Here is a 26,217-nt window from a genome sequence, read left to right as displayed (position 1 = left end):
ATTGGTTTCCTCATGTCACATTTTTTATACGCTAGGTTATAAATTACTTATAAATTTATATCAGTTTATTATAACAGTCATAATACTGGATCAGTCGAAAAGTTTGATTCGATTTTTGTGCCAAAGTTTACTTGATTGCATTCAACAGAAACAAATTATTCGTCAACCAAGGAATCACCATCATTGTCTGTAATTAGATATTATCTATATAGCATAAACTTTATCAATATTGTTGCTGTACATACAAATTCAAAGCTAAATCAGATTGTAAATATTAACTGTAAATAATTATCTTTTATGCAAAGAGATTTATGAAGATAAAAAAATATTAATGTAATTTTATTATTACAATATTTGTCAAGAGATGCATGATTTTAAAAAATAATTTATTATATAAAAAGAATTACATAAAACTGGTTATTAATCAGTTTTATTTGTATTATGTCCAGACTCTTTTAAATTGTTGCTCTGTCTATTTTTCTCCATTTTATGTTTCTCGAAGAAAGTTCTAAACGAGTCTGCCTCCTTTTCCTCATTATCTTCCTTAGGATCATTTTCTTCTCCCTCTTCGTCTTCACTTGACTCATTGCACGCGTGTTTCAGATAAATATCTGGGATTCTAGGATTGTCAGCCGTTGTCGTGAAAGATACGAGTTCTCCCATTGTTTCCTTACTAGCCTTCTCTAATTGTTCCTTTGCTAATTTCTCTCGCTGAGCTTCTTTCTCCATCCTTACTCTTTCCCAATTATGCTTGTAACTCCTTGGAGACCAAAGTAAATATTGTTATACAATATCGAATCAACATAATATCGAAATGCAGTAACATAGTCAATTGATGTGACAGCCTATACCTTTCATACTCGTCTACAGCAGTTTCTACTAGCTTTAAACACTCATCAAATCCGTCACCAGTTACCGAAGAAACGCCACAACACTTCAGATGACTGTAAAATTCATCGAGTGCAAGTGACATGCTGCATATTAGGCTATAAGTGTAATCGTTCTCCATATTCTCAAGTGCATCTTGAAAAGCCATAAAATCGTGCATCCACTCAATTGCATAATTATGTTCTACGACATCGATCTAAAATAAATATTGATGGTACATCAATGTTCAATATCACATTATTTTTGAAGTATGTAAAACCAACATGTGTTTTTACATAATGTAGACTGTATATTAAGGCAAATATAATTACCTTATTCATGACTATAATAAATGGCAATTTAGTTTTATATAGTATAGAGCAAGCATAGAGCATGTTAGACATGAACGTAGCAGGACTGACGCTTCTCACAGTATCCACGGTGTATATAATGATAGTAGGAAATTCGGATGCTAATGCTTCAGTTATAATGGAGCCACTGGCCGACCATGTAAAGACTTCAATTTGACCCGGTGTGTCAAAAATCACATAACTATGTTCTTTACTAGCTTTTCTAATAAGTTCGATGACCTGCCCAAATTTTGTGGTAAAGAGATTTAAACTTGTAACTATGCTGCCATTTGGACCTAAATTATATTGTTTCATTACTTCTTTGTAATTTACAGTATCCCTTATATCTGAAAGAAAACATTGCTTTCTATAAAAAAATATACTTTATGCGCTATTATATATATATATATATATATATATATATGCAGTAAACAATTCTTATCATTTGTTAAATGATATAATCAATGTGTCAAATTATAATACCAATATTAGCAGAATATGGAGTCTCTTTGCAAGCAGGATCTAAATTAATGACGTATGGTTTTCCTGTATTTTGTAATTTGGAAATAAGCTTGGAAACAAATGACGTTTTTCCAGCACCAGCCATTCCAAGCACAATAATACATGCAGGGTTGGGCATTTTGGCGCTGCGAGCACTTTTCTACAATTCCTACGTATAAAAACGTATAATACGGTTAGACATGTATAAAACGCAAGCCACATCAGCGGCCATTTATGGTTAGATTACACAAAATATACCACCGATTTGAAATTGAACAACGCTGCGAAAATGTCGGAAGATTTGAAAAAGCCCCAGGTCCCGGAGAGGCCCGGCGTAAGACGTAGACGAGAATTGAAAAAGGTAGATTTAATAAATTTGCCCGCAATCACGTTAGAAGCAGTTCAGACTCTCAAGAGTGAAACTCTTCACTTTTTATCTTAAAGCGAATGAAGTCACTCCATTGGAGCGCGTGGCGACACTGGCGACTCGGCGCCTAACAACCGGCAGCCAGTCGACCACTATGCGAAGCGAGGCGTAAGGGCCTTCGCAGCAAAATTCAGTAAGACGTGACGTAAGGATTCGACCAATCGCGTTGCTCGAATCCTTACGTTACGGTTACGAACGGCCGAATCGAGCAACGCGATTGGTCGAATCCTTACGTTACGTCTTACGGAATTTTGTGTGTTAGGCCTTTAAGGGGAAGCTGGGGTTGCTAGTGAACTATTTTTTCACTATAGCGATGGTAATTGCAGTTTCGAAAATTCTCTTTATTGCTTGTGCAGAATAAAACATCCTTTTCCACAAATGAAGTATAGATAGAAAGAAAGTCCGCTCTACAGGACTTTATATTCAAAATGGAAAAAAGTTAGAAAAGACAAATGCAAGTTTTTAACTTTTTTCCATTTTGAATATAAAGTCCTGTAGAGCGGACTTTCTTTCTATCTATACTTCATTTGTGGAAAAGGATTTTTTATTCTGCACAAGCAATAAAGAGAATTTTCGAAACTGCAATTACCATCGCTATAGTGAAAAAATAGTTTACTAGCAACTCCAGCTTCCCCTTAATCACAAACATCCTCGATACGCGAGATAACACCACAAAACAACGATAGAGGGCGAATTCGCGGAATCGTTACTCGTAATTAAAACTTCCCGCGGCTGAGGATATAAGGACCGCGAAGATTAAGAGCCGACACACTTGCAATATTTTTTAGCCCCCCCCCAAAACGTAGGTCTGGCTACGCCACTGTATTTTCCTCTCATCTTCGATTGTAGGTGTAGTGACCGAAGAAGCAACATTAGTTTCTTCCATTTATCCAAATTATCTTTGAATATCGATTCGGAACATGCAAAGTTATCCCACTCAGTGTTGTCAGCACAGCATCTATAAAGCCTTGTGTCCACGACCCAAGTTCTTGGTCAAAGTTCTAGGTCCGAGAAATGTGTAGCCAATCAACATGCAGCTTTTACGTAAAAACTGTAAGTTCATTGGCTACACATTTCTCGGAACTAGAACTTTGACAAAGTTCTTGGATCGTGGACACAGGCCTTAAGGCCGCAACACAGACTTTTGCATAACGCATAACCATAGACATAGTAAGAATAGACCGAGCGTGTTCTCAACTTGGCAGTGAATCACAGGTAGAAAAAGAGAGAAAGCAGGCGAAGCATTGTTCTCTCTCTCTCTCTCTAAGGAAAGAAGAGTGGGGGTAAGAGCGGAGAGTGGGGAAGACGCGACAGAGAGAGAAAGAGATCCTCCACCTACTTTCCGTCCTTTTCTAGCTGTGCTTCACGTTTTGCGCTTCACGCTCGGTCTATTCTTACTATGTCTATGCGCGTAACGCATATGCATAAGGAATTTGATTGGTCCATTTTTTTTTTAAATTGTTCCGGTTGGAACAAGATCGCCTTCAACCCTCCTTTGGATTATTTAGCGTAATTGGTCCATTTTCTTATGCACGTGGTTATGTGTGCTTATGGACCAATCAAATTCCTTATGCATATGCGTATGCAGAAGCTGTGTCGCGGCCTATATGCTAACCTCGACGCAATAGATCATGCATGGCTCCAAACAGAAATCTCGCGCATGCGTCGCACTGGTGGTTAACATGTCTGATTGGTTAAGTTTCAAGGAATATACGCGCCACACACATATTATTATACACTTTATGTAAGCGTTATTTCTGTAACTTTTATTCGAATTATCGCAAGTTATTATTGTAGATAATTTTATTTAGTTTGTTTCAAAAACAAATTTTATGTTCTATATACATGTTTATATCCTGCACATCTTTAGTATATTATAGACACAAATCACGCAATTGATTTTTGTTGAATGTAAATAAATTTGTGTGCAAGAAATAATAACTCATTAGATAAAATATAAATTGATATCAGGTATTCTCAGGTATTTTGGCTATACACAGTTACTTTGTATTTCAAGTTTTAAATATCGAAAATATAGAGATATGAGGTTGTAAAAGTATGAAGCATCATTCCACAAAAATTTTGATTTATGAATATGAACAATTTTCATGCAATAATAATATGTATATAATAATCACTTATATAATAATGTACTTAATATATTCTGTTTCTGTACTTTCTAAAAAACTGATTTAAATACTGGTTATATATTCTTATCTATACATAAGGTAGCACATACATGTATCCTCTTATCCATGTATGCACGCACACAAGTATGCACGTGCTCACAGATATACATACATACATATATTTATATATAAATAGATAGATAGATAGATAGATAGCAACAAACATACATTTTAAGGATATGTATGCATTCATATCCTTAAATAAATGCTTAAATATACCTAAGCTTCTTTATTAATTGTGCCTAAATTAAAATATTAATAAGGTATTAGTAATTTGATCATATATGTATATTTATATCTATATTCACTTATTTATTAATCCCGCGCGTGCGCGTGGGTGTATATGTGTGTGTATACAAAAACAAAATTATCTAATTCTTGATATATAACAAATATAAGAAAATATTAAGAAAGAAAGATTAAAAGAAATAATGAAAGTATAGTATACAGATAATACTGGAAATAGATAAAAACGCAATAGCAACACAATAATAAAACTTATATAATATTTGTAAATATTAAATCATAGGTAACAAGATATTCAACTAACGACAATTCTACAGAGGATATATATGATATACATGATATATACGATAACGATATTACGTATGATATCCCCCGATATAATTCGGCTATACTCAGAGTCATAAAATATTTCTAATTAAAGATTATAAATAAACACGTTATAACGTTAAAGATAAATGCGCAAGAACCTTAGTTGATGCGGTTACTTCTATGACTTATTATATCTATCTTTATAAAATCGAATGTTTTGATCTTATTTTGAATCTTCCTCAGTGATTACTAATAATAATTATCGTGATGATAAAAGAGTCGAACTCTTATTGTTTTATATTAATTATCTAGTGAGAATAATCGAAAATAGGATCGAGAAACATACATGTCCGACATTTTAATTTGTATATATTGGAGTGACCGGAAAGTCCGTGCCGATAACTGCGTCGACCAAGATTCCATTTGCTCATTTAGTTTTAACATAGGATATTCATAAAAAGAAACATAAAAAAGATAAATTACATGAACCACTGAATAGTAACATAAAAGAGCGGATCTTTATCACTTAGTTTAACTTTTACTAAACGTGTAATAAAGTTCTAGTGTAATAACAAACCAAAATTATAGAAAATTCTTGAAAATAAGTTGAATTAACTACAGAGAAATTCATCAAAAACTTGACACACATATCCACATATACAAAAGTGTTAATAATTTTTAATAAAAATATTAATAAATAGTCATTAATTCCTAATTTGAATAACATGACCTTAATTATATTTCGTCAAACGATGAGACAATTTTAACATTGGCTTTTTGTGATTTAAATGCTACAACTCCCTCTCTCGTTACGGAAGTACCAGTTACATCTAAATATTCCAATCTTGATGCATTCAGAGCCAAATGGATAAGGCTGGAATTCGTTACACGTGGATAATTTCTGAAACGAAGAGAAAGAGATATTTGTTTTATTTTACTTCTTTTATACTTTCAAATACTTAAACATTTTTTTATATTTCTTTTTAGCTTGAAACTGACCTCACAACTAATGTTTTAAGATTTGGTTTGTTAGATATTCGCCTATCTTCTTGTACTATTATCATTCCCTGCGGAGAACTATTTATTACTTTTCTGTCGCAAGTATCGCTTCCAAGTGCGCAAATTGCCCTGTCCGATACTAAACATCGTTGGAATCCATAATTTTCCAAAGGAAATCCATCTTCGACTAAAAACTAAACAGAGATAATATATTCTTATTGTGTTCCTTTCGTTCAGTGTGTGCGGGCTCGCGTGTGTAAATTATAAATTTGAAAAATTACTCCTTGTTGATATAATAAATAAGTCGTTTAAAAATTCAATTTTTATAAGTACCTGTGCTAGATTGTTATCTTCTAAAATAGGTAATCGCAAAGCCTGCCGTTGTCGTTGTTGCTGTTGTATCACCTCAGATGATTCATCATTGCTGCATGTTGAAGGACACTCCAGATAGAGATGTGTTAAAGTTTTAGTACTACTAAAGCAACCAACTTCGCTATCCCCGAGTGAAGTATCTCGTAAATCCAAAATCTAAAGATTTAAAAAAACATTTCAGAATACTTTCTCCAAAAAGGCTAAAAAGATATAAAAATAGTAATAAATATAATATAAAGAATATATGTAGGAAACTTAATACCTCTAATGTTTTAAAGCCAAATCTAGTTGCCAGACTAGCATATGCAACGCATTCGCCCAGGCGGTGACATGAATTCAACCTAAGTTCTTTCAGGTTTGGTATTTTACTAATAACCAATAAGGAATGTGGTGTGAACCAGTCACACTTGCTCAAAATTAAACACTAAAAAAATAGATTAAGTGTTTAAAAAACTAATTAGCAATATTTAATAATTATTAGCACATGCAAATCATATTAATAGAAAGACAAATAAACGAAAAACAAATATAGTAATGTATTATAGTGTATATATTCATATACACATTTTATATGTATATTTACATATATATGTTATATTCATTATTTTCCAAGATAAGTTTTTTAATTATTATTAGCAGTATGTAATTTATTCCAAAAAAAGTAGATATAAAACAAGGATTTATTCAGAAACAAATATACTCTAAATAAAATTAAGAAATGCACATCATATCCAATAGAAATGTAAACTAGCCAATGTGTATGATAAAATATAAAGCAACAGATAAATTAATAGAATAGAAAAAAAAACAAATTAAGAGGAAATAAAGTAGAAAAGTAATGTAAAATATTATTATTAAAAAATTCCTATCTATTAAAAATTTAACTTACAGTCAGATTAGGCATGTGGAGATCCATTTTAAAAAAGTAGGACTTATTACTCTGCATGTAATCCATTTTGCAACCTTCTAGTGAAAGCTTTTCAATAGTGCATGGAAAATCTGTTATCTGAATCTGTAAAAAATTAATTATACCAGATAAAATACTGTTTTGCAAAGGCCACAAAAAAAGAAAACACAGAGAGAAAAATCTTTAAATTAATCACAGATGTATATAGTTAGCATACTATCTACTTATCAATAAGTTATAATTATAAATTTAAGTTATCATATAAAAATCTAAATATGATGGTTAATGTTTTATAAAACATACCTTATTCCCATTAATGTAATATTCTTCGATAATCAATTCCTTAAGTTGATTGCACAATGATCTCACATTATTAAAGAAATTATTAAAGAAATGCTCTGTGAGAACCGAGGTTTCGTCAGAAAGTAACTTGCCACGCAGTGCTAAGCTCATTGTCATTGGTTGCAGGAATTTTATATATTTATTTAAGTCATCTGGAAGTATAGGCTTTGTTCGGAAATCTACTCTTTTCCATAGGGTTCTGTCTTGCGTCAGTTGTGCAAATCTCCGGCAACATCTACAATCGAAATAAATTATGTAGCCCAAAGAAAAAATATTATATATTATAAAAAAATTAATATATAAATATGTGTATGACTCACAAGCTTACTGCCATAAGATCTTGCGGATATAAATACTTTAATATATTGAGTAAAACATCATCTGAAAATTCAAGGATGTTTGGAGATACTATTACTCCATTTGAATATGTAACTTCCTCAAGTTTTGCACGTTTTATATCTCTACTGCTGGATGGTTCGGGAGAAAGAGACTTATTACGCTTTATTTTCATCTTGTTTTGCACCTGTAACGACATATAAAAAAGAAAGGAATCAAACATTTTTAGTGGTAATAAGCAAAATATATAAAATTGTTTTATGTTCGACTAGAGATAGATAAATTTTCTCTTTATACTCATAATGCTAGATAATAGCACATAAGGAATTTTCATTAAAAATATAATATGTAGCATGTTGTGTCATTGATCGTAAAAGTAATAAAATAGACACATGCATGCAGAGAGAGAGAGAGAGAGAGAGAGAGAATATTGTAATTAAAAACTGTATTTGTTCCTATGAGTATGCTTCTCCACATATGGGCTTATGCATACTTACAAGGTGTCTGGTAAAGTTCTAGCCAATGTTGATATGGAAGTAGATATGGAGGCAGCTAATAGTAAATATCAGAAAAGGATACCAGCGACGCTTTATCCTTTCCTTTGCCACATGTTTACTCGTGTATTACCAAATATAGTTGCTGCCGTGTTTAGAACACTTCATCTGCAGCCTTTTTTCTATTCTTTTCTAAGATTTTAAGTAAACATTATGGTCAAAGATACAACCAGTAATAATCAGTATGCTAGCATAAAATAACGACTGTGTCAAAAATTAAAATATTTCATCAAACACCTATGCATTGTGCTTAATTAGATAACAAAGCATCTACTTATTTTCTTGCTTGAAAGTTCTTATTATGTAGAATAATCTTAAACGCGCACGTAACAGATATGAAGTACCTGATAAATAATATTTATTGTGGAAACAATCATTAAACTAGGTACACATCTATATTTGTTTCATTAAACTTCCAAAATGGACATACAAATATATATATTTAACATCAAACGTTTTACCATCAATATTAATTTTAAATAGTTTACGAAAAACTAATAAAACGTATACTAACATTTTATAATACACAATACTTTTATCACACTGCTTACATACGTTGCACTATTAAATATATACTAACTTGTTTGTCAACGAAAATGACACGGCTGTTTGCTTTACTATTATAATTTTACTAGTTGGGATTGATTGTGTATCATAAAATGTCATGAAAGTCATAAAAACAATCAGATATTTATTTACTAGTTATTGACCAGGCTATAGATTTTTTAATCAAATTTGCTCACTTTTGTAATCCTCACTGCATTCAATTATCGACAAAGGACTATTAAAGATAAACAACAGTAGCTAAATTTTTCTAACCAATTCGTGCCACCAAGCTATATCACACTGATGTCACACTATATACAACTAATCTAATTTTGCGAACAACGAAATAAAGTGCGCATGTCTCTCAGCAAGAAGTCAGTAAGCACAGACGTATAAATATATAGACCGCCCATGTTCGGCCCATAGCGACTGGTGACGGCCTAGAGACAACGGGTGAACGATTTCTGATTGGTTCGCGTCGCTTAGGGTAAAACCAGAATTCCGCACCATGGGACAGCGCCATAAGAGTCCCGTTGGTCAGTTTTTGAAATAATCGATTTCGATTGGTCACTTCTTACACATACGCAATGGCGTGCACACACTTTACGTACATATTCACTTATCAGTAATAACATTGAGTTAAAAAGTTATTGTTATAAGGAGAGGAGGATTAATCAGATTAAAAAATCGAAAAATCATCAAATTTTTGGCAAAAAAGAATTAAATATTAATTAATTAATTGAATATTACTCACCTCTATTACCATCTATATTTGCAATAAATTATATTATACATATACCGTTTTCTCAGTCATTGTTTTTCCTATCGCATAGTGTAAACGTGAATATTTTCCATTAATCAAGAAATTCATCAATTGATTAGAACAGTTTTCTGTTATCTTTTTTTATAATTTTAGAAAACGCATAAATATGTAATCTAATTTTTTTTTCTCGAACTCGATATATATTCTTAGTTGTAATTTAAGATTTTATTTGATAACAAATGCAGTCTGAGCTAAACCAGAGCTAATTAGTTGGTAGGTGGGAACATCACTTATCGTAACATTTGCAGGGAAGTAGTCTCGCCTCTTGTGCCCAAATACTGGTAGTCACGTGACTGTCATCGTTCCAGTTTTGCTTCGACAGATTGGTTAGAGGTTACTAAACGCGGCCGATCATGTCAGATGCAGAGTAATTATCATCGCTATCTGTCGCTAATTAACGTCACAGCAACGTGGGCCAAGTTGGAGCGATTTTATATAGATCATCGTAGTTAGTTGAAAAAACAAGGAATCGACGAATCCGCCATACAAGTAACATATGGTGAAGTTTGTTGTGCCACAAAACTGAGACGGACACCGTTTCAGTGAATTGACTGTCGTCACATTATCTGGCTTTGATGAAAATACATAATCGGCTGTCCCTGCTACCTATTGTTTATCTCTTTCGATAATAATCGCTTGTTAGGCATACTGTTCGCTTCTTTGCTTGCCAATTATATTCGAATTATTTTTAATGCTTTATCAATTACTTTTGACAAGAAACGCCCGACAATTTGAAGAAAGATTTATCAGCTTCCGAATCTCATTCGCAATTGTAATTTGATAAGGAAGTATGATTCATTCGTGCCACACGATGAACACGTCTTGTGGCTTATCCATAATGACGAGATACATAGATTTCATTAAATTGTGATGTGATACGCATTGTTGAATTGGAAAACAGCGATATATCCCATGTACAGAGACAAGATAGAAAAAAGAAAGGAGGAAAAGAAGGGAAGAAATCGCAAAGGAACTCACATGTACTTGCAATTTGTATCTTCGATATGACAATGGAATTATTGAGATGAAATGGATTAGTCGGGACAGATCTCAACGGACCATGTGCACTATCGGGAATATAAGGTCTTGACAAAACGGGGATTTATTTTTTTAACAAACAATGGCTTGCAATGTCCTTATTTGGGTGTTACTATTAGTGGGATATACCATACAGGTATTATTGGCTACATCAGAAGATGATTTATTAGAATACATGAGCAAAGAAGAAAGAGAAGTTTTAAAGTTTGTATTATCTAATATTTGTGACAGTAAATATTAATTAAATCCCTGTCATCAATATCTCATGATTGTTATATTTTATAGGGAAGAGGCAAGAGATATGTTTTATCACGCATATAACGCATATATGGTAAATAATGCCTGATACATTAATCATTGTTACTGTCCATATGTGTTAATAATATATTCCCTGAGATAGAAGTAACCTCAAGTTTATAAGTCAGAAATAAGTGAAATATGTATTGGGTTGACTGGGAAGCCCTTGTAGATTTTTTTAACAAAAAAAATGCAAAACTTTGTACTAATACTTGATACAAAGTTTTAGATATAAATTTTGCTAAAAAAACGCAAGGACTTTCCAGCTAACCCAATATACATAACACTAAGAAAAATATTTAAACAATTATAACTAATATTTTATATTTTTTTTATTGAAAAGAAATATTATTTTAATATTAAAATTAATTGAATATCAGAATAATCATTCTCTTAACTCTTTTAAGGATAATGCGTATCCTGCCGATGAATTAATGCCATTAAGCTGCAAGGGACGGTATAGAGGTTCTGAACCAAATAGAGGTGATATAGATTCTACATTAGGAAAGTAAGGAAAATTATTGTTAATATCTAATATTAATAGGCTTGGAATAGTTCTTTTATATTTTTTAAATGCTTTTTAGTGCTAATATTGATTATAACTCATTGTATTTTGCAGTTTTTCACTTACCTTGGTCGATACACTAGATACATTGGTGGTAAGTTTAAAAAGAAACAATACGATACAATACAATGCCCAAGTTCTATTTATGAATAAATATTTGTAAATGTTAGGTGCTGGGAGATTTGGAAGAATTTGAGAATGCGGTCAGACTTGTTGCTAGAGACATAAGCTTTGATACAGATGTTATTGTTTCTCTGTTCGAAACAAATATTAGAATGCTTGGGTGAGTGATTTTATCGCAATTACTTTTACAGTTTTAATTGAAAAAATGTACTCATGAAAAGTTTCAATAAGATGTTTATGTTAAATGTCATCTATCGAAATTTCTACAGAGGTCTCCTTAGCGGTCATATATTAGCTGAATATCTACAACAGAGGGCTAATATAATGCTATGGTACAGGGGAGAACTCTTGGATTTAGCTAAAGATTTAGGATACAGATTTTTACCTGCATTTAATACAACCACTGGAATACCTTATGGCAGGGTAAGCTCATTTGTTTTTTTATATATAATTGTATATTGTTTTTTATGTAATTTGTTTGTTTTTACTGAATAAGTAGTAAAGTAAAATCTGACATAAAAATCGAATCGAATTTTTTAACTAATCCAATATTATATGTATACTATATGAATAATATATTTATAATAATAAATGAGCATTTTACATTTTTGATATGATTTTTACAGATAAATTTAAAACATGGTATGAAAGGAGTTCCTATGGAAATATCGAGAGAGACATGCACTGCCTGTGCAGGTAGCATGATATTAGAAATGGCTGCTTTGTCTCGAATGACAGGAGAACCAATTTTTGAGGTAAAATATTGGATATCCGTCACTATAATTAATACTGAAACGATAAGAATTGCCTTTTTAGGAAAAAGCACAAAAAGCTATGGATGTTTTATGGCGAATGAGACATCGTGGTACCGATTTAATGGGATCAGTGTTAAACGTAAACTCTGGGGACTGGGTACGAAGAGATTCCGGTGTCGGCGCTGGCATAGATTCTTATTACGAATATTGTCTTAAGGCATATATTTTACTCGGTAATTATTTATACATTTTGTACGTGTGCTTTGTAGCAATATTGTGCAACGATTGTCTAATTGTATTTTACATTTTTCTGCAGGCGACGAAAAATATTTAGGACGCTTTAATAAACATTACCAAGCTATAATGAAATACGTTAGTCAAGGACCTATGCTGTTGGATGTGCACATGCATAGACCGAATACTAATTCGAAAAATTTCATGGACGCCTTATTGGCCTTTTGGCCAGGCTTGCAGGTATATTACCAATTATACAACAAAAACAACAAAAAGATATTTATTCAGCTAAATTTACTTCTTGCAGGTTTTGAAGGGCGACATCAAACCTGCTGTGGAAACACATGAAATGCTGTATCAAGTTATGCAAAGACACAATTTTATACCAGAAGCATTCACCACTGATTTTCAGGTATGTGTTTGTTTGTTGTTTGTGCGTGCGTGCAGATAGTAATGTGTCTCAATTGTTATAGGTGCACTGGGGACATCATCCATTAAGACCAGAATTTTTGGAATCAACATATTTCTTATATCGGGCTACAGGTGACCATTATTATTTAGGAGTTGGTCGCAAGGTGCTCAAAAGTTTGCAGACATACGCACGAGTACCATGTGGCTACGCAGCTGTGTCAGATGTTAGAACCAACAAACACGATGACACAATGGATAGTTTTGTACTGTCGGAAACATTTAAATATTTATTCTTATTATTCGCCGAACCTGGAGAATTGGTTTTAGATTTGGACGAGTTTATTTTCACCACCGAAGGCCACCTATTGCCGCTTACACTCGCTTCCATAAGAACAAATGTTTCATCCGTGAGTGTTATGGCGTTGTGATTAAATAATAACACAAACGATGGGTGTTATTAACTATTTTTTATATCTTTTTATGAAGCAGGATTTTGAACGAGACATTATGCAGGTAGACGAATTTGATCGTACTTGCCCAAATAGTTTGCACTTATTTCCTGCTTCGGTTAGGCAACCCTTGAGAAATATGGTCGAAGATGTTTGTCCAAGACGATCAATCAGACGCAGATTGAGCGCGTCGCAATTTCAGGTACGTTTAAAAAAAAGTATACTCGTCTGCATCCATTAGGAAATTAGCAAAACAGCTACCTAAAGATCAATTGTTTTCTTCCGATAGGCGAATAACATGGAACATCTTAGAATGTTGAATGATATGGGAATAACAACTTTAACGTTAGCGGATGGACGAGTTCAGCTTTTGCATACACTTGCTAATGTAATTTATTTGTTGTATGAGATAAATTTTATTTTATTTTATTCTCTCCCATTACATGACCAATTATAAATTTGTTTAAACAGGCAAAAACATTGCAAGATTCGGAAGAAGGTCTATTATTTATGCAAGAAATGGTCGAATTAAGTAAAATGCAAATGCAACAGGCAGAAACTAAGCCACAAACAGTAATGTTTATGAGGCCTCACACCGACCCACCGGAAAGAGTTATATTGCTAGCCGGGCCAGCACAGTTTGGACCTGAATTACAGAGTTTTGATAAGATAACCGGCACAGTGATGTTCACATATCCACCTGCTGCTTGTACAGATTTACTCAACGCAGACAAATTAGCAGGCAAAATAGCAATCACCGATCGCGGGAATTGCATGTTTATAGAAAAGGTACGTCTTCGTTCATAAAGCGATTTTTCAAATTTTTCGGGCGTTTTGCATCTTGATTTTATATTCTCTGTATATTTCGATTTTATTTAGGCACGAAGGATTCAACAAGCTGGAGCACTTGCCGGAATAATATTAGATAACGTTCCGGGCTCGAGTGCTGCAACTTCACCCATGTTTGCAATGTCAGGTGATGGAAAAGAGGTGGACGATGTTACCATACCCGTCGTATTCCTCTTTTTTACGGAAGCAGCTGAGCTGATGAAAGCCATTAACGCAGCGGATGGCGATCTTAGTGTCACACTTGGTAATAACATGAATTTACGTGTGTGTGTGTGTGTGTGTGTGTGTGTGTGTGTGTGTGGTATATATATTTTATTATATGCATTGATTACAGGGATATATTCTTCAAAAGAAGAAGTTCAACTTAAAGCACCTACCGACTTGTCATTATTTGAACGCCTAAAAGGATCATTAAAATCATTCCTGAATCGACATGTAAGTCCACAGGTTTGTTAGTTTCTCAAAGTTTTATTATACATAAAAAATAATATCTTGCTCCATATTTTCTATGAGAAAGCTACCTTAAAAGCACATGGAAATTTTATGTACACAGGCGATAACTACTGGATCCAGTTCAGATATCACAATTCCCATAATTGAATCAGAAGAGGATCAGGAGGATACGATCGATTTTCATTATTTTCACGCAGATATTATAAGAGATTCGCTCGGTGGTGAAATAAGAATCACCGTCGCGTCCGAAGCTGCAATTATTGTCGTAAAACCAGTTTCTACATCAGTGGAGATACTGTGGCATCAGTTAAAAGAAGTATTCATCAAGCAGATATTTCTCAACAGCAAGCAAAATAAAGGTATAAGAATCAGAAATTTCATTTTAGAGAGCTATTATAATTGGATAAACAAAGCGCGTGGCGTGCTCACTAAAACGTCATTAGCTTACAAAGTCCGATGGTTCTTGGGTGAACTATTAATGGTTGCGCCCAATTCATCAATTAGAAAAATAGGGCAGTTGCTAGAAGCAAACAAGCAAAAATTGTTGAAACAATATTTGCTCACCAATATGGATAGCATGATGCTGAATTTAAAGACGATAGCTACAAAATTGAAAAATATGAAATCAGTGAGACCTGAGATGCAGCACTTGCTCAAAATATTGGAATCTGGTATCATGCAAATTGAGAATTATTCGTTCTTACGTCACTTATTGATAAATTTATTCGATGAAGAAGATGAGATTATTAAAAGACATATTGCTCTTCTGGACCGCGTTCACGCAAAAGTGCATACCACATATCAGGAAATATTAATTGATGGAGTGCAAAGGCATTTAGAGAAGTTAGGAGAGGAAGACGGTTCGTATTACGACATATTAATAACTGATTTGCAAAGCAATTTGAAAAACACAGATAAAAGAGAAAACTTACTTGAGAAAGTATCCTCTAAAAAGGACGATTTAGTAGTAGCGGAATTTATAAGCGATAGTAATGGAGATAAATTAGAAACTGAAACTAGAAATTTTAAAATTTTGAAAAAAGATAAAGAATTTGACATCAATAGGATAGATGATTTTGAATACTTCATACTGACAGAGATAGAGAAAGCTGTGAAATATTCCGAACAAAATATCTTACAAAAGTATGAAGATACAAGCGATGAATCGAAAAATGTTATAAAGAAAAGTAAGAAAAATATAAACGCTGCTAAATCCAACGAAATTAGTTCGCTTCAAAATCAACACAAAGAGAAAAATAAGATTCCAGATTCCTTTCAGGAAGAGATGAACTCTTTACGAACAGTAACAGAAATGGCGAATACAAAACTTGAAGAAATGGTCGTTAAAGACAAGCAGAAAAAAATATTCCATTCTGCAGACTCTGTACCGGACGATACTACCAAATTACATGTTTCTGATATGCCTAAAATGCCTAAAACTATGGACATTTCCAATATAAGAACAGCTTTTTCTAATAAGAGACATGCTTTATTGCAAGAAGTTCAGAACGATGTTACTGATGCACAGCGTAATGATAAAACTGATTTGAGGACAAAATCGTCTAGTCGGAAAAATTTAATTGAAAATACAATTATACCTACTGATTCAATGGAAGAGTTTCAAAAATTTGTATGGGTTATCAACGGAAAGAAAGACTTTGTGCAAAAGAAGTCGCAGATTTCAGACACGCGATGCAGTATTGCAGAACCAAGCCAATTAAAGTATGAGAAAAAATACACAGATAAAGACAAAAATAAGGAAGATAAACTAAACACACAGTCACATACAGTCAAACATATCGATGATGAATTATAACAATAGTTCTTGAGATTTAGGTTTAATTAATTAATTATTATGCAGAGAAAAAAAGGAAAGATATCTAACAGTCAAGACTACCTATATTACAATTGATATTTTTGCATTGTGATTCAGATTGTGCGTGCAGTGAACTTTATTAATTTTTACACACAATATATTCTGGGGAGGGGGGAGGAACAATTCTAGTTATTTAATGATACAAAATAAGATTGTCAGATTATAACATATTGTACTCTAATTCTATAGGGAATCTGTGGATTCTTAAACTGGTGCTTACAAAACTATTTTAATTTGTTATTTGAAGAAAAACACTGAGATGTTATTACAGAATGTATAATATATACCACATGGACGTTAGCCCCTGTGACATGTATGTGTTAAAGTGGTTGTGAATTATGCTAAACGTACGCAATAACGGCAAATATTCTTTCTTCCATGGAAATAGGTTTATGTCGCGATAAATCTATTCTATGATTTGTATTATATGACTGTATTATACAACTGTAAATCTAAGAAAGAGTACTAATATTTCTGTGATGCAAAAGTGTCACGACGGCAAATATATTACAAATCGAAATAGATAGAGTCACATAAATATCCTTCTTTTGACACTACCATTTTATTTCAGAAATGTGCCATGGTTTATAATACTATGTATGTCCTCTATATATTGCACTATGTAAAATAATGTTTAGTGTAAACATAAACATATGCTTAAAACAGTTTCTATTTAATTTGTTATCAGGATTTTCTCAAGTTCTTTTCTTATATATAATTGTAATAAGTTTTCCTCTCTGTTGTTTACGTTAACGCGATATGAAGAACTAATGAACGCATTAATTAACATTTTATTCCAAGTAGCACAATACGGATTGAATTTTTTGTCAGTCTCATATTGCTCTAAATTGTTATATAAATTATAATTTTGTATGGAATTTTGCTATAAATATTGGATATTTTTAACTTTCAAATAAGATATTTAAATATATATTTAATATTAAGCTATAAACGATTATATATGTCAAATATAAAATAGATATACATATTCAAAAATGTAGTTAGTTAGGAAATCCATAAGATAAGATATGTTTTAAATGTACATAATGTATTCAGAAAAATATTAATGTATATATGATATGTAAAAATATGTTATATAAAGTGAACTTTGTTATGATGTTACAAATGGTCAAGAAATTTGGTCTTCTATTAACTCTCAGCTTTATATACTTTTCTTGTAAATTTGTACACCAGTTATGTATTACTACATTCTGAGAAGAATGTAGCAATTGATTGATGTCTTGTAATGCCATAAGAAATTGTTTGATAATATGTCACATAATATATGTAAGCTAAAAATAATATGTTCGCAATTACATTGATTTTGATACCGCTTAATTACTTTCTGTTTAAAACTATACAGTCCTTAAGGAGCGTCTACACTAAAGCAAGTTACCGCGGGTTATCTCGCGTGTTGCAGAAAACCCGTTAAAATCATTTGATGACGATCGACTACCTTTTCGCGGGACAGGCTGTCCCTTAGAAATTTTTTCTTTTCCGAAAAGTTCTGAGTTGTTGATATCATTATTTTTTATATTGCCTAGAGTTCTCTGCTATTGAACTTAACGTAAATTAAGAAATGAAAAAGTTCTAGCTGTTAGAAATTTTTTCTTTTCCGAGAAGTTCTGAGTTGTTGATATCATTATTTTTTATGTTGCCTAGAGTTCTCTGCTATTGAAATTAACGTAAATTAAGAAATGAAAAAGTTCTAGCCGTTAGAAATTTTTTCTTTTCCGAGAAGTTCTGAGTTGTTGATATCATTATTTTTTATATTGCCTAGAGTTCTCTGCTATTGAAAATCCTTTAAATTTAGAAATGAAAAAGTTCTCGAGTTTAAAATGTTTTCTTCTCAGAGGAGTTCTGTGATATCTAAACTGTTATTTGGCATATTGCCTAGAATTCTCTGCTATTGAAAATCCTTTAAATTTAGAAATGAAAAAGTTCTCGAGTTTAAAATTTTTTCTTCTCAGAGGAGTTCTGAGTTGATGATATTATTTTTTATATTGCTTAGAGTTCTCTGCTATTGAAAATCCTTTAAATTTAGAAATAAAAAAGTTCTCGAGTTAAAAATTTTTTCTTCTCAGAGGAGTTCTGAGTTGATGATATTATTTTTTATATTGCCTAGAGTTCTCTGCTATTAAAAATACCGTAAACTCAGAAATGAAGAAGTTCTAGCCCTTAGAAATCGATGTTACAATTTATGACTTATGTAATTAATGTATTTAAAAATCAGCGGGAATTGCCCTGAAATAGCGAACCAATCAAAGTGCCCTTTTCGTGGCCAGTCTCTCGCGGACCGCGGGCGCGAATTGGCGGCACTGATTGATCACAACTCGTCAGTCACTGCTATTAAGCGTTGTGTATTGATGTGTACATTTGAGAGAGAAATCTCACTTTTATATAATATTTATATTTATATATTTCTTTGTATTCGATACTTATAAAGTTTAAATTAAAAAAGGGCATGAAAATCTCAGCAGTCACTCAGTGTAAATAAAATTTTAGCAAAGAGTGAAGAGAGGGTAAGAACATGATATCTATGCTGGAAAATGTTGAAAAAGGAGTAGATCCAATCCGATGTATATTTTTCGCTGAATTTCATCACATAGCAGGACCTAAAATTACGTGTCAAGTTAGTAGAAAATGTTCAATATTATAAAATTTAAACATTCAGTTTAATACTCTTTTTGCACTTACATTTTGTACATATAATATTATTTTCCAGGTGCCTGATAATTTTATATTCAAGGATATCTTTGACAATGTCAGTGTTTACATCATACCAAAAGCACAATTACAAAGGAGTACTATTACGATGTAAGGTTATAAAATTAAAAGTCGAGTTTATTAATGCTCTGTTCATAATCTGTTTAAGAACTTTTTTCTGTAGTACATTGAAGGACTACAAGATCCTAGGATTTCCTGTAAAGATCGATGATAAAAAGTATGCCAGAAATGCATTTTATTTCAACTTGTGTTTTGTCTGTGATGCAAATGCTCGTACTGTTCATTACGAACCGGTAGTCAGGAAGATGTCAGACTTTCTGGTAACAATTGTTTATAAATTTCTCGATGTTTGGGTATTGTATAAGAAAACTAGGATATACTATCTTTTGCCCTTGGATTTTGATTCATGATTCAGATCTCATGCCTTCGAATCTTTTTTTGTTTGGCCGAATGAACCTAGTTTTATCAAAATTTATTGTGAAAAGTTCAATCTACATATTTATCCAATTTACATACCATTTATACATAATTTTCATATGACTGCCTAGATGGCTTTGGAAATAGAAAACTGCTTTTTATCTGCCTCGGACGATAAAAGCAGATTGGCAGAGATGCTAGCGCAAGTCATGCAAAATCTGAATTTGTACAAAATGTGTACTCTGACCGGTAAGTCTTTGTTTGACTGCTATGATCATTGTTTCAAACATCTCACTAAGGGTCCACATCACACACCCACACACACAATAAAATTATATACATGTTATATATATATTTTGTTAGAAGGAACAATGACATCCCATCTGAAAGTAGTAAAACTAGCTTCCCAGCCAAAACCAGTTTTCGATCATCAGGTACCGATATTCTTGGAAAACAAAGAAATGTTCCAAAATGATCAGTGGGATTTGACTACGCAACAAGTTCTTCCTTATATCGACGGTTTTAACCACGTAGCTCGCATTGCGGCCGAAGCCGATGTAGAGAATAATTTGGTCAAAAGCTGCGTACAAAATCTCGTGTAAGGGACCCTCGAGAAACCTCCTTCAGTGATTGTTTGTTACCACAAAATAAATCTATTTACATCTTAACTTTCACAGATATTATGGCGTTGTGACTCTAATTCCAATATTTCAATATTCCAATGTTTACGCTATTACTCCAAAACTGAGGCAGCTGGGCAACGATACGAAGTTACAGGAGAGATGTATAACGTATGCTTCTAAAATGCGTAAGTAAGATTGTTTGAAGTCGAGAACGTTATGAGCTTGAAATTTGTGATGAGAGTCAACACAATTTGTTTGTGTTTATAGCTAGGCAGCCAGCATGTTTTAGAGATGTATACCGCATGTATTCAAGTATGACTTACGGCGTCACTATGAAGGACCTGTGTCAACGCTTTAATCCGCAAAACTTGAGAATAAACGAGAAAAAGTTGGTACAATTTGGTTTGATCGAGGGACTTATCAGAAGAATATACAACGTAAGTAGCTCCCGCCATGTACAATATATTAAAGTTATGTAGAATTAATTTCAAATATTCTTTTGCAGTATCCTGTACTTCTGCCTGGTGCGTCTTGCAGCGAAGAAGCAAGAAACAATTCCATCTATAGATATTTTACTGGTACGTACAGTCTTGATGAAATATGTTGTAACACAGGCCATTCCACAGCACATATTGAAGATATTATTGAGCGTGATTCGAATGTTCTAATGATATGGAAATGATAATCGGAAATCTAATAAAAAGCTATTGAACCGAAATGAGCGATTGTCTATAAATGTACATATTGTATGAAACATTCTTCATTAAGCGTCGATAGGAGACATAAGGAAATGGACTTGGCAAACACGTGCATATTGATAGATCGTAACTTTCCGTGTTTATTGTACAAAATCAATTCGGGAATTACTACCAACTCTTAAAAACTCTTAAAAAGGCAGGAGAAGAAGTGAAATTTAATAACATTTTTTCCTTCCTTTCCCATTTCAACATAATTATTTGTAGTTTATACCTTATAGTTGTATGTGTGTATAGCTGCGCATACATATGTAAAATTAATGTACATATTTTTAAAACTAACGTCTTGTTTCCGATTTTATTTCAAAGTCTGGTCAAATGGTGATTTAATGAATATTTTCAATCATTCGTTTTACTTCGTTTATGTAAGTGTCTGGTACGTTGTCTTCCCTCATTTTTTGCCACTTTTGTTCTATCACATCCTGCAATTTCTTCTTACGCATCGCAGTCTCCGCACAAGTCGTTAAATTTTCCTCAAACATCTTTTGTCGCTCAGTAATGCGTTCTCGTTCTTTTTCATTTATCTGTTACATTAGAACAAATAAAAATATATATGCATAATAAACATTTTTCACAAGGTACATGAAAATATTAAATGCAAACCTGCTTTAATATTTCGTTGCGGTGAATTAAAGTCTGTTCTTGCTTCTGCTCAAGTTCCTTCTTTTCTCTATCAAGGGCTGTTTCTTGTTCACATACAATTTTCTCAAATTCCCGTCTATCTCTTTCGATCTCAATGGCTTGCATTATTCGTTTATTGTTTATTTGTTCTTCCCTTTCCTTCCAAAGCATTTTTTGAGCATTTAGTTTCTTTAGCATTTCTTCTTTCTCCTTCAATCTCCATTCCCGTTCCACCTCTTCCTGTATTCGGATCGCATTGATCTCATCAATATGCATCTAGAAAATTGTTGTGATACGTTTAATTAATGCTATTTTATAATTTGTAATTTCTTTTTTATTACCGTTTTATGTTTTTTGAAACGTTACAATATTTAAAAATATGTATATATTATGTACATTATGAAAATTAATTAATCACATAATATATATGCGTTAAAATTAAGTGTAATAAATAACACAAAATAGCAAGAAAGTGGTTTACAAGATTGAATATGCGTTAATTCTATATGCAACAGAATTTTATAATGACTTATTTAATTGTTTGTTAAGCAGAGATAACAACTGTGAGAATTAATATGAAAAAAACGCGTAATATAGAAAAAAGTATTATAAATAGTAAGACTATCACGGATTTATTGACCTTTGGTAGCAGCTGTGTAACGAATAGTTGAGACGTGTAAGGATGTATGTAGACATTCAGGTACATAAAATGATGCGCAATGCAACGTAATATAACGCGCGCATTATTATTTTACGGTACACTTTAAAAAATTCATCATGATATAACTTGACTTGTCAATTATAACGTCTGAATACATTAACGTATATCACGAGTTGACATTTAATACCTGAAGTTCATGCGCTTGGATCGTCTGCGTCGCCACTCTGGCTTTTTCTCGTTCCTTTCGTAATTTTTCTAATTTCTGCTCCTCCACTTTCTTTGCTTCCTTTTCTTCTTTTATTCGATGATAATTTTGTATGCTGAAAAACATACTTTCTTCTTTACTACGAGAGGATTAAAAATTTTAAAAATTAAAAAATTGATAAAAAAAACCTCAAATCTATGATCCTATCCTCTTCCTGCCTCATAGCTTTAAAGTACTTCAATTGTTCGTGTCCTTCCATAAGTTCTTGTCTTATTCTAGCATTCTCGGCCTCCTTGTTGCGCATTTTCTCGATTTCGTCTTGTTGTTGCGCAACGTTATTTAGATTGATTAATCGACTTTCCTCCTGCCTTCTTTCAAACTCGATAATTCGTTGTTCTTCATTTGTCACGATCTGTTCCTTCAGAAGTTTTGCAAATTGCGACCTCTTAGATGCCTCTTCCTGTTCCTTTCGCAATTCTTCTTTGATTGCCCATCTTCTCTCATCTTCCATCATATTGTTCAGTCGTTTCTCTTCTTCAAGAACTTCTCGTTCTATTAGTTTCTTTTCTGCGATCTGCAAATAAATTAAATATATGAAATACACAACTGAATCTGCATCAAGCAGATATTAGAGAGATTTTGTCGCATCTGAAATTCCTCATGGAATCGACAATTACTTGGGCATCGCGAATAGCTCGGCACTTGGTTGCCAGGATGAGCCGATTGCATTCTTGTATCTCCTCCTCCTGCTCGAGACGCATGTTGCGCGCTCGCTCAAGAATATGCATCATTTTTTTCCGTGCTTCTTCCTCGATTTCCCTTGTCCTCGGATCCTTTTCACGTCTTTTCTTCATGTCCATCCTGCGGATTGCTTCTTTGCGCTCTATGCTCTCCTTCGTTAATCTTTCTTTCTCCTTTTCCTCCGTCTCCACAGCCATTTGTTTCTCCTCTTTCGTAATCACGTGACTACGTTCTTTCAAATGCTCATATTCCTTCTGTGTCACGATTCTTGAATAGGCAATAGGTTTTGAAGGGATCAGGCACTCTCTTTTGTCGCTTGTCTTATCGATCTGCGAAATTCACAATTATTTTATAACAGAGATATTTTACTTTTTTTCATTGCATTTATTAATATATAATTACGATTAGCGAGTAAAAAAGCTAATTGCGCGACGTTTTGTTCGGTGTATTTACCTCTTTCTTTTTGTATACATTGCTTCCTTTCAGATAAATTGGTTTAACGTTGAGAATAGCCGACGATGCGCGAATTATACACATGCTTGAATTCAATTTGGAGTTGCCACGGTAATCCGCGTTGCCTGATAGCGGTTTTTGCTTTATAGTCTTGGTCAACATAATCGTATATCGATTACTATTATTTTTCAGGGAAAATGTCATTTAGTGTGAAACGATAGCTGCAAGATCTTGCATGGCGATTCTTGATTCGGGATGTTTACATTAATCATTTTCGATGGTATTTTTTGGATATCTGGAAATGTACGAACGATGTTTACACATGCACGTGTATATGTATATATATATATTTAGACGTATAAGTGCTGATGACTTTTAATACTGATAGATGAAAAAAATAACCCGGTAGGAGCGCGATCACAACGAGGTACTGTCATTAACTGTCGATGTCGACTTGTTTGCCAACGGTAACCGTTCCTTTGTTTGTTCGATATGCCGGGAATATAAGTAACTGTGTTACAAAGATCGTGTTTTGCATTCGCACAGATAGAGGAATACTCTATTAATATAAAAAAGCGGTATTTATAGGCTGTTCTTATATTAAAATACAAATTGCGGTTTTAAAATATCAGAATGGGCTATGAGTATTGCACGCAATCTTGTACGTAAACGAACAAAATAATAACGGAACGGAGATGTTGCTAATGTTTGCCAAGAAAATATAAATGTCGAAAGGTTGAGGCCAATAACGGTATTTATTAAGAATAAGAATGGAAAAAATTTATACTTTATATTCTTTTCGAGATTGTCAAAGAAACAGAAAGAAACTGTTGGTCGATACGTGTACAAATTGTACAGCAAAAGAGTGAAAAGCACGTAACGTGTAACGCATCGTCGCTCTCTTTCAAGCTTATAAAATAAAGATGCCTTGCGTGACACACACGAAAGGAAAGAAAAACTTTACGCATGGGCAAACGTGAAATTACATGGATGCATATATTCGATACGCGTTTACGTATGCGTATGCGTATATCTATCGCGTGAGCAGAATTAAGTGGAAACTACAATGCGTACAGTAGTGAAAACATCAAAAGAAGAATATAATTGATACTTGAAATTGTAATTTTTTTGAGAAAACACAAGAGAGATTAATTAACAATTGTTTTTAAATACTACGCATGCGTTGTATATGTGATCGTGTATAATACACACAACATTTACTTGCATATTTATATATTTTTAAGAAAATCGCATGATAATCCAAGTATTCACGTATGTTGTTTTATAATTGCTACATGACAGTCCCCCCAACACTGCAATTCCATTCATTGCCCTCACAACGTGGTCTTACCCCTGCACTTGCCTTTTCTACTATCAATTGCCATGAGAACTGAGTAATTCATGTTCTCTCCATTTAGCTAATTATATACTCTACTCTTTCTACATATAATTTATTTCTCATCGTACAGTGTCATTATTTTTCTTTCTATTTATGTTCATCATCATCATCATCATCATTAGTATTTTCCTTTTTTCGTTTGGTTATATAGCGCGTAGCATAGCGCAAATTGCGAATATATATTGTAAAATAATTCAAGTCCTAATAAATGACATATTAACTTTCCAAATAATAATTATCCCATCAATAATGAAGATAGAGGTTTCGCAAACGGTTAAATGCCGTTTTCCAAACAGTGATTCAAGATAAAAAAGATCGATTGCCGCATATAGACACATGCTTTATGTATGTGCACGAGTTAAATTTAGATCATAGCTTAAACCTTTGATGAAAAGAAAAAGAAAGTTTCTTAGAAAGTTTAACTTCGAAAATTTCATCAAAACAAAAATCTTTGAAAACGATATATAAGAATACAATATTTATAAAAATGTCTAAGAATACAATGTTTAATCAATAATATTCTTTTAATCTTTAAGCATTATTTATTGAAATATGCTTCAAGTACAGCAGCACGCCAGTTATGAGCCATAACAAATGAAAAGTTTGGGCTAAAAATGTGCTCGTTATATCATCCGTATATTATTTATATTTACTCGACACTTATCTTTACATGTATCTCGCAGATCTCGATGTGATTATGTAAATCGTGCGAAATAAAATTCGTCGCCGAACATCGTGGAAATTGTCATTGCCATTGTGTCGCAGTCGCTCCGAGAGAGTTTTAACGACAATAGCAG

General features: G+C 32.9%; 5 protein-coding genes across 13 annotated transcripts; 2 read left to right on the top strand and 3 right to left on the bottom strand.

The window, feature by feature from the left end:
- Window positions 1-50: 50 nt before the first annotated feature.
- On the bottom strand, window positions 51-2,220 carry LOC105276708 (GPN-loop GTPase 1). Of its 3 annotated transcripts, XM_026970273.1 has the most exons (6): window positions 1,980-2,219; window positions 1,701-1,887; window positions 1,200-1,564; window positions 852-1,084; window positions 408-760; window positions 51-187 (listed from the first exon to the last, which is right to left on the bottom strand). In XM_026970273.1, the coding sequence occupies exons 2-5, from the start codon at window positions 1,855-1,857 to the stop codon at window positions 421-423; spliced, it is 1,095 nt and encodes a 364-aa protein (XP_026826074.1). In that variant the 5' UTR covers window positions 1,858-1,887; window positions 1,980-2,219; the 3' UTR covers window positions 51-187; window positions 408-420. The 3 variants fall into 3 exon arrangements, with proteins under 3 accessions (XP_026826074.1, XP_026826072.1, XP_026826075.1); XM_026970271.1 differs by lacking the exon at window positions 51-187 and having other exon boundaries at window positions 365-760; XM_026970274.1 differs by lacking the exon at window positions 51-187 and having other exon boundaries at window positions 370-760; window positions 1,977-2,220.
- Window positions 2,221-4,818: 2,598 nt separating this feature from the next.
- Window positions 4,819-9,293, bottom strand: LOC105276711. 2 transcript variants are annotated; one of them, XM_011334551.3, is made up of 9 exons: window positions 9,143-9,292; window positions 8,343-8,531; window positions 7,830-8,032; window positions 7,471-7,744; window positions 7,150-7,272; window positions 6,523-6,684; window positions 6,222-6,416; window positions 5,889-6,082; window positions 4,819-5,790 (listed from the first exon to the last, which is right to left on the bottom strand). In XM_011334551.3, exons 3-9 carry the CDS (start codon window positions 8,018-8,020, stop codon window positions 5,625-5,627), a joined length of 1,305 nt encoding a protein of 434 aa, XP_011332853.2. In that variant the 5' UTR covers window positions 8,021-8,032; window positions 8,343-8,531; window positions 9,143-9,292; the 3' UTR covers window positions 4,819-5,624. The 2 variants fall into 2 exon arrangements, with proteins under 2 accessions (XP_011332853.2, XP_011332854.2); XM_011334552.3 differs by lacking the exon at window positions 6,523-6,684 and having other exon boundaries at window positions 9,143-9,293.
- A 613-nt stretch (window positions 9,294-9,906) lies between these two features.
- On the top strand, window positions 9,907-18,152 carry LOC105276712 (ER degradation-enhancing alpha-mannosidase-like protein 3). Of its 5 annotated transcripts, none has more exons than XM_026970085.1 (17): window positions 9,907-11,010; window positions 11,092-11,137; window positions 11,511-11,611; window positions 11,723-11,762; window positions 11,839-11,951; window positions 12,061-12,214; window positions 12,418-12,546; window positions 12,608-12,779; window positions 12,863-13,020; window positions 13,088-13,192; window positions 13,254-13,598; window positions 13,678-13,842; window positions 13,930-14,028; window positions 14,112-14,429; window positions 14,520-14,733; window positions 14,824-14,936; window positions 15,019-18,152. In XM_026970085.1, the coding sequence occupies exons 1-17, from the start codon at window positions 10,889-10,891 to the stop codon at window positions 16,756-16,758; spliced, it is 4,134 nt and encodes a 1,377-aa protein (XP_026825886.1). In that variant the 5' UTR covers window positions 9,907-10,888; the 3' UTR covers window positions 16,759-18,152. The 5 variants fall into 5 exon arrangements, with proteins under 5 accessions (XP_026825886.1, XP_026825887.1, XP_019886388.2 ...); XM_026970086.1 differs by having other exon boundaries at window positions 9,909-11,010; window positions 13,681-13,842; XM_020030829.2 differs by having other exon boundaries at window positions 10,889-11,010; window positions 14,824-14,924; window positions 15,043-18,152.
- Window positions 18,153-19,131: 979 nt separating this feature from the next.
- LOC105276713 (GATOR complex protein NPRL2) lies at window positions 19,132-21,300 on the top strand. Of its 2 annotated transcripts, none has more exons than XM_011334554.3 (8): window positions 19,132-19,450; window positions 19,544-19,635; window positions 19,694-19,865; window positions 20,094-20,211; window positions 20,326-20,560; window positions 20,640-20,770; window positions 20,853-21,022; window positions 21,091-21,300. In XM_011334554.3, exons 1-8 carry the CDS (start codon window positions 19,349-19,351, stop codon window positions 21,265-21,267), a joined length of 1,197 nt encoding a protein of 398 aa, XP_011332856.1. In that variant the 5' UTR covers window positions 19,132-19,348; the 3' UTR covers window positions 21,268-21,300. The 2 variants fall into 2 exon arrangements, with proteins under 2 accessions (XP_011332856.1, XP_011332857.1); XM_011334555.3 differs by having other exon boundaries at window positions 19,135-19,450; window positions 19,709-19,865; window positions 21,091-21,267.
- Window positions 21,301-21,399: 99 nt separating this feature from the next.
- Window positions 21,400-24,245, bottom strand: LOC105276717 (cilia- and flagella-associated protein 45). The gene is made up of 6 exons (XM_011334564.3): window positions 24,022-24,245; window positions 23,505-23,897; window positions 23,016-23,401; window positions 22,810-22,942; window positions 21,944-22,237; window positions 21,400-21,864 (listed from the first exon to the last, which is right to left on the bottom strand). Exons 1-6 carry the CDS (start codon window positions 24,223-24,225, stop codon window positions 21,667-21,669), a joined length of 1,608 nt encoding a protein of 535 aa, XP_011332866.3. The 5' UTR covers window positions 24,226-24,245; the 3' UTR covers window positions 21,400-21,666.
- Between the last annotated feature and the right edge of the window lie 1,972 nt (window positions 24,246-26,217).

Source organism: Ooceraea biroi, chromosome 6 (genome assembly GCF_003672135.1).
Source record: "Ooceraea biroi isolate clonal line C1 chromosome 6, Obir_v5.4, whole genome shotgun sequence".
Classification (NCBI taxonomy): Eukaryota; Metazoa; Arthropoda; class Insecta; order Hymenoptera; family Formicidae; genus Ooceraea; species Ooceraea biroi.
This window is presented reverse-complemented; position numbering and strand designations above follow the sequence as displayed.

Bases quoted from the DNA above. Each gene is read 5' to 3' on its own strand.
- LOC105276711 (XM_011334551.3), bottom strand. From the start codon at position 8,020: ATGAAAATAAAGCGTAATAAGTCTCTTTCTCCCGAACCATCCAGCAGT. The intron at 7,273-7,470 runs GTATGTTTTATA...AATTTTTTACAG, and splicing joins ATTACATTAATGGGAATAAG to ATTCAGATAACAGATTTTCC. The intron at 6,417-6,522 runs GTATTAAGTTTC...TTAAATCTTTAG, and splicing joins TTGGCTTTAAAACATTAGAG to ATTTTGGATTTACGAGATAC.
- LOC105276717 (XM_011334564.3), bottom strand. From the start codon at position 24,225: ATGACATTTTCCCTGAAAAATAATAGTAATCGATATACGATTATGTTG. The intron at 23,898-24,021 runs GTAAATACACCG...TGAATTTCGCAG, and splicing joins ATGTATACAAAAAGAAAGAG to ATCGATAAGACAAGCGACAA. The intron at 21,865-21,943 runs GTTTGCATTTAA...CTAATGTAACAG, and splicing joins GCAACGAAATATTAAAGCAG to ATAAATGAAAAAGAACGAGA.
- LOC105276712 (XM_026970085.1), top strand. From the start codon at position 10,889: ATGGCTTGCAATGTCCTTATTTGGGTGTTACTATTAGTGGGATATACC. The intron at 14,029-14,111 runs GTAATTTATTTG...TTGTTTAAACAG, and splicing joins TTTTGCATACACTTGCTAAT to GCAAAAACATTGCAAGATTC. The intron at 14,734-14,823 runs GTAATAACATGA...CATTGATTACAG, and splicing joins CGATCTTAGTGTCACACTTG to GGATATATTCTTCAAAAGAA.
- LOC105276708 (XM_026970274.1), bottom strand. From the start codon at position 1,857: ATGCCCAACCCTGCATGTATTATTGTGCTTGGAATGGCTGGTGCTGGA. The intron at 1,565-1,700 runs GTATTATAATTT...GTTTTCTTTCAG, and splicing joins TCCATATTCTGCTAATATTG to ATATAAGGGATACTGTAAAT. The intron at 1,085-1,199 runs GTAATTATATTT...TATTTATTTTAG, and splicing joins TTATTATAGTCATGAATAAG to ATCGATGTCGTAGAACATAA.
- LOC105276713 (XM_011334554.3), top strand. From the start codon at position 19,349: ATGATATCTATGCTGGAAAATGTTGAAAAAGGAGTAGATCCAATCCGA. The intron at 19,866-20,093 runs GTAACAATTGTT...ATGACTGCCTAG, and splicing joins GGAAGATGTCAGACTTTCTG to ATGGCTTTGGAAATAGAAAA. The intron at 20,212-20,325 runs GTAAGTCTTTGT...ATATTTTGTTAG, and splicing joins CAAAATGTGTACTCTGACCG to AAGGAACAATGACATCCCAT.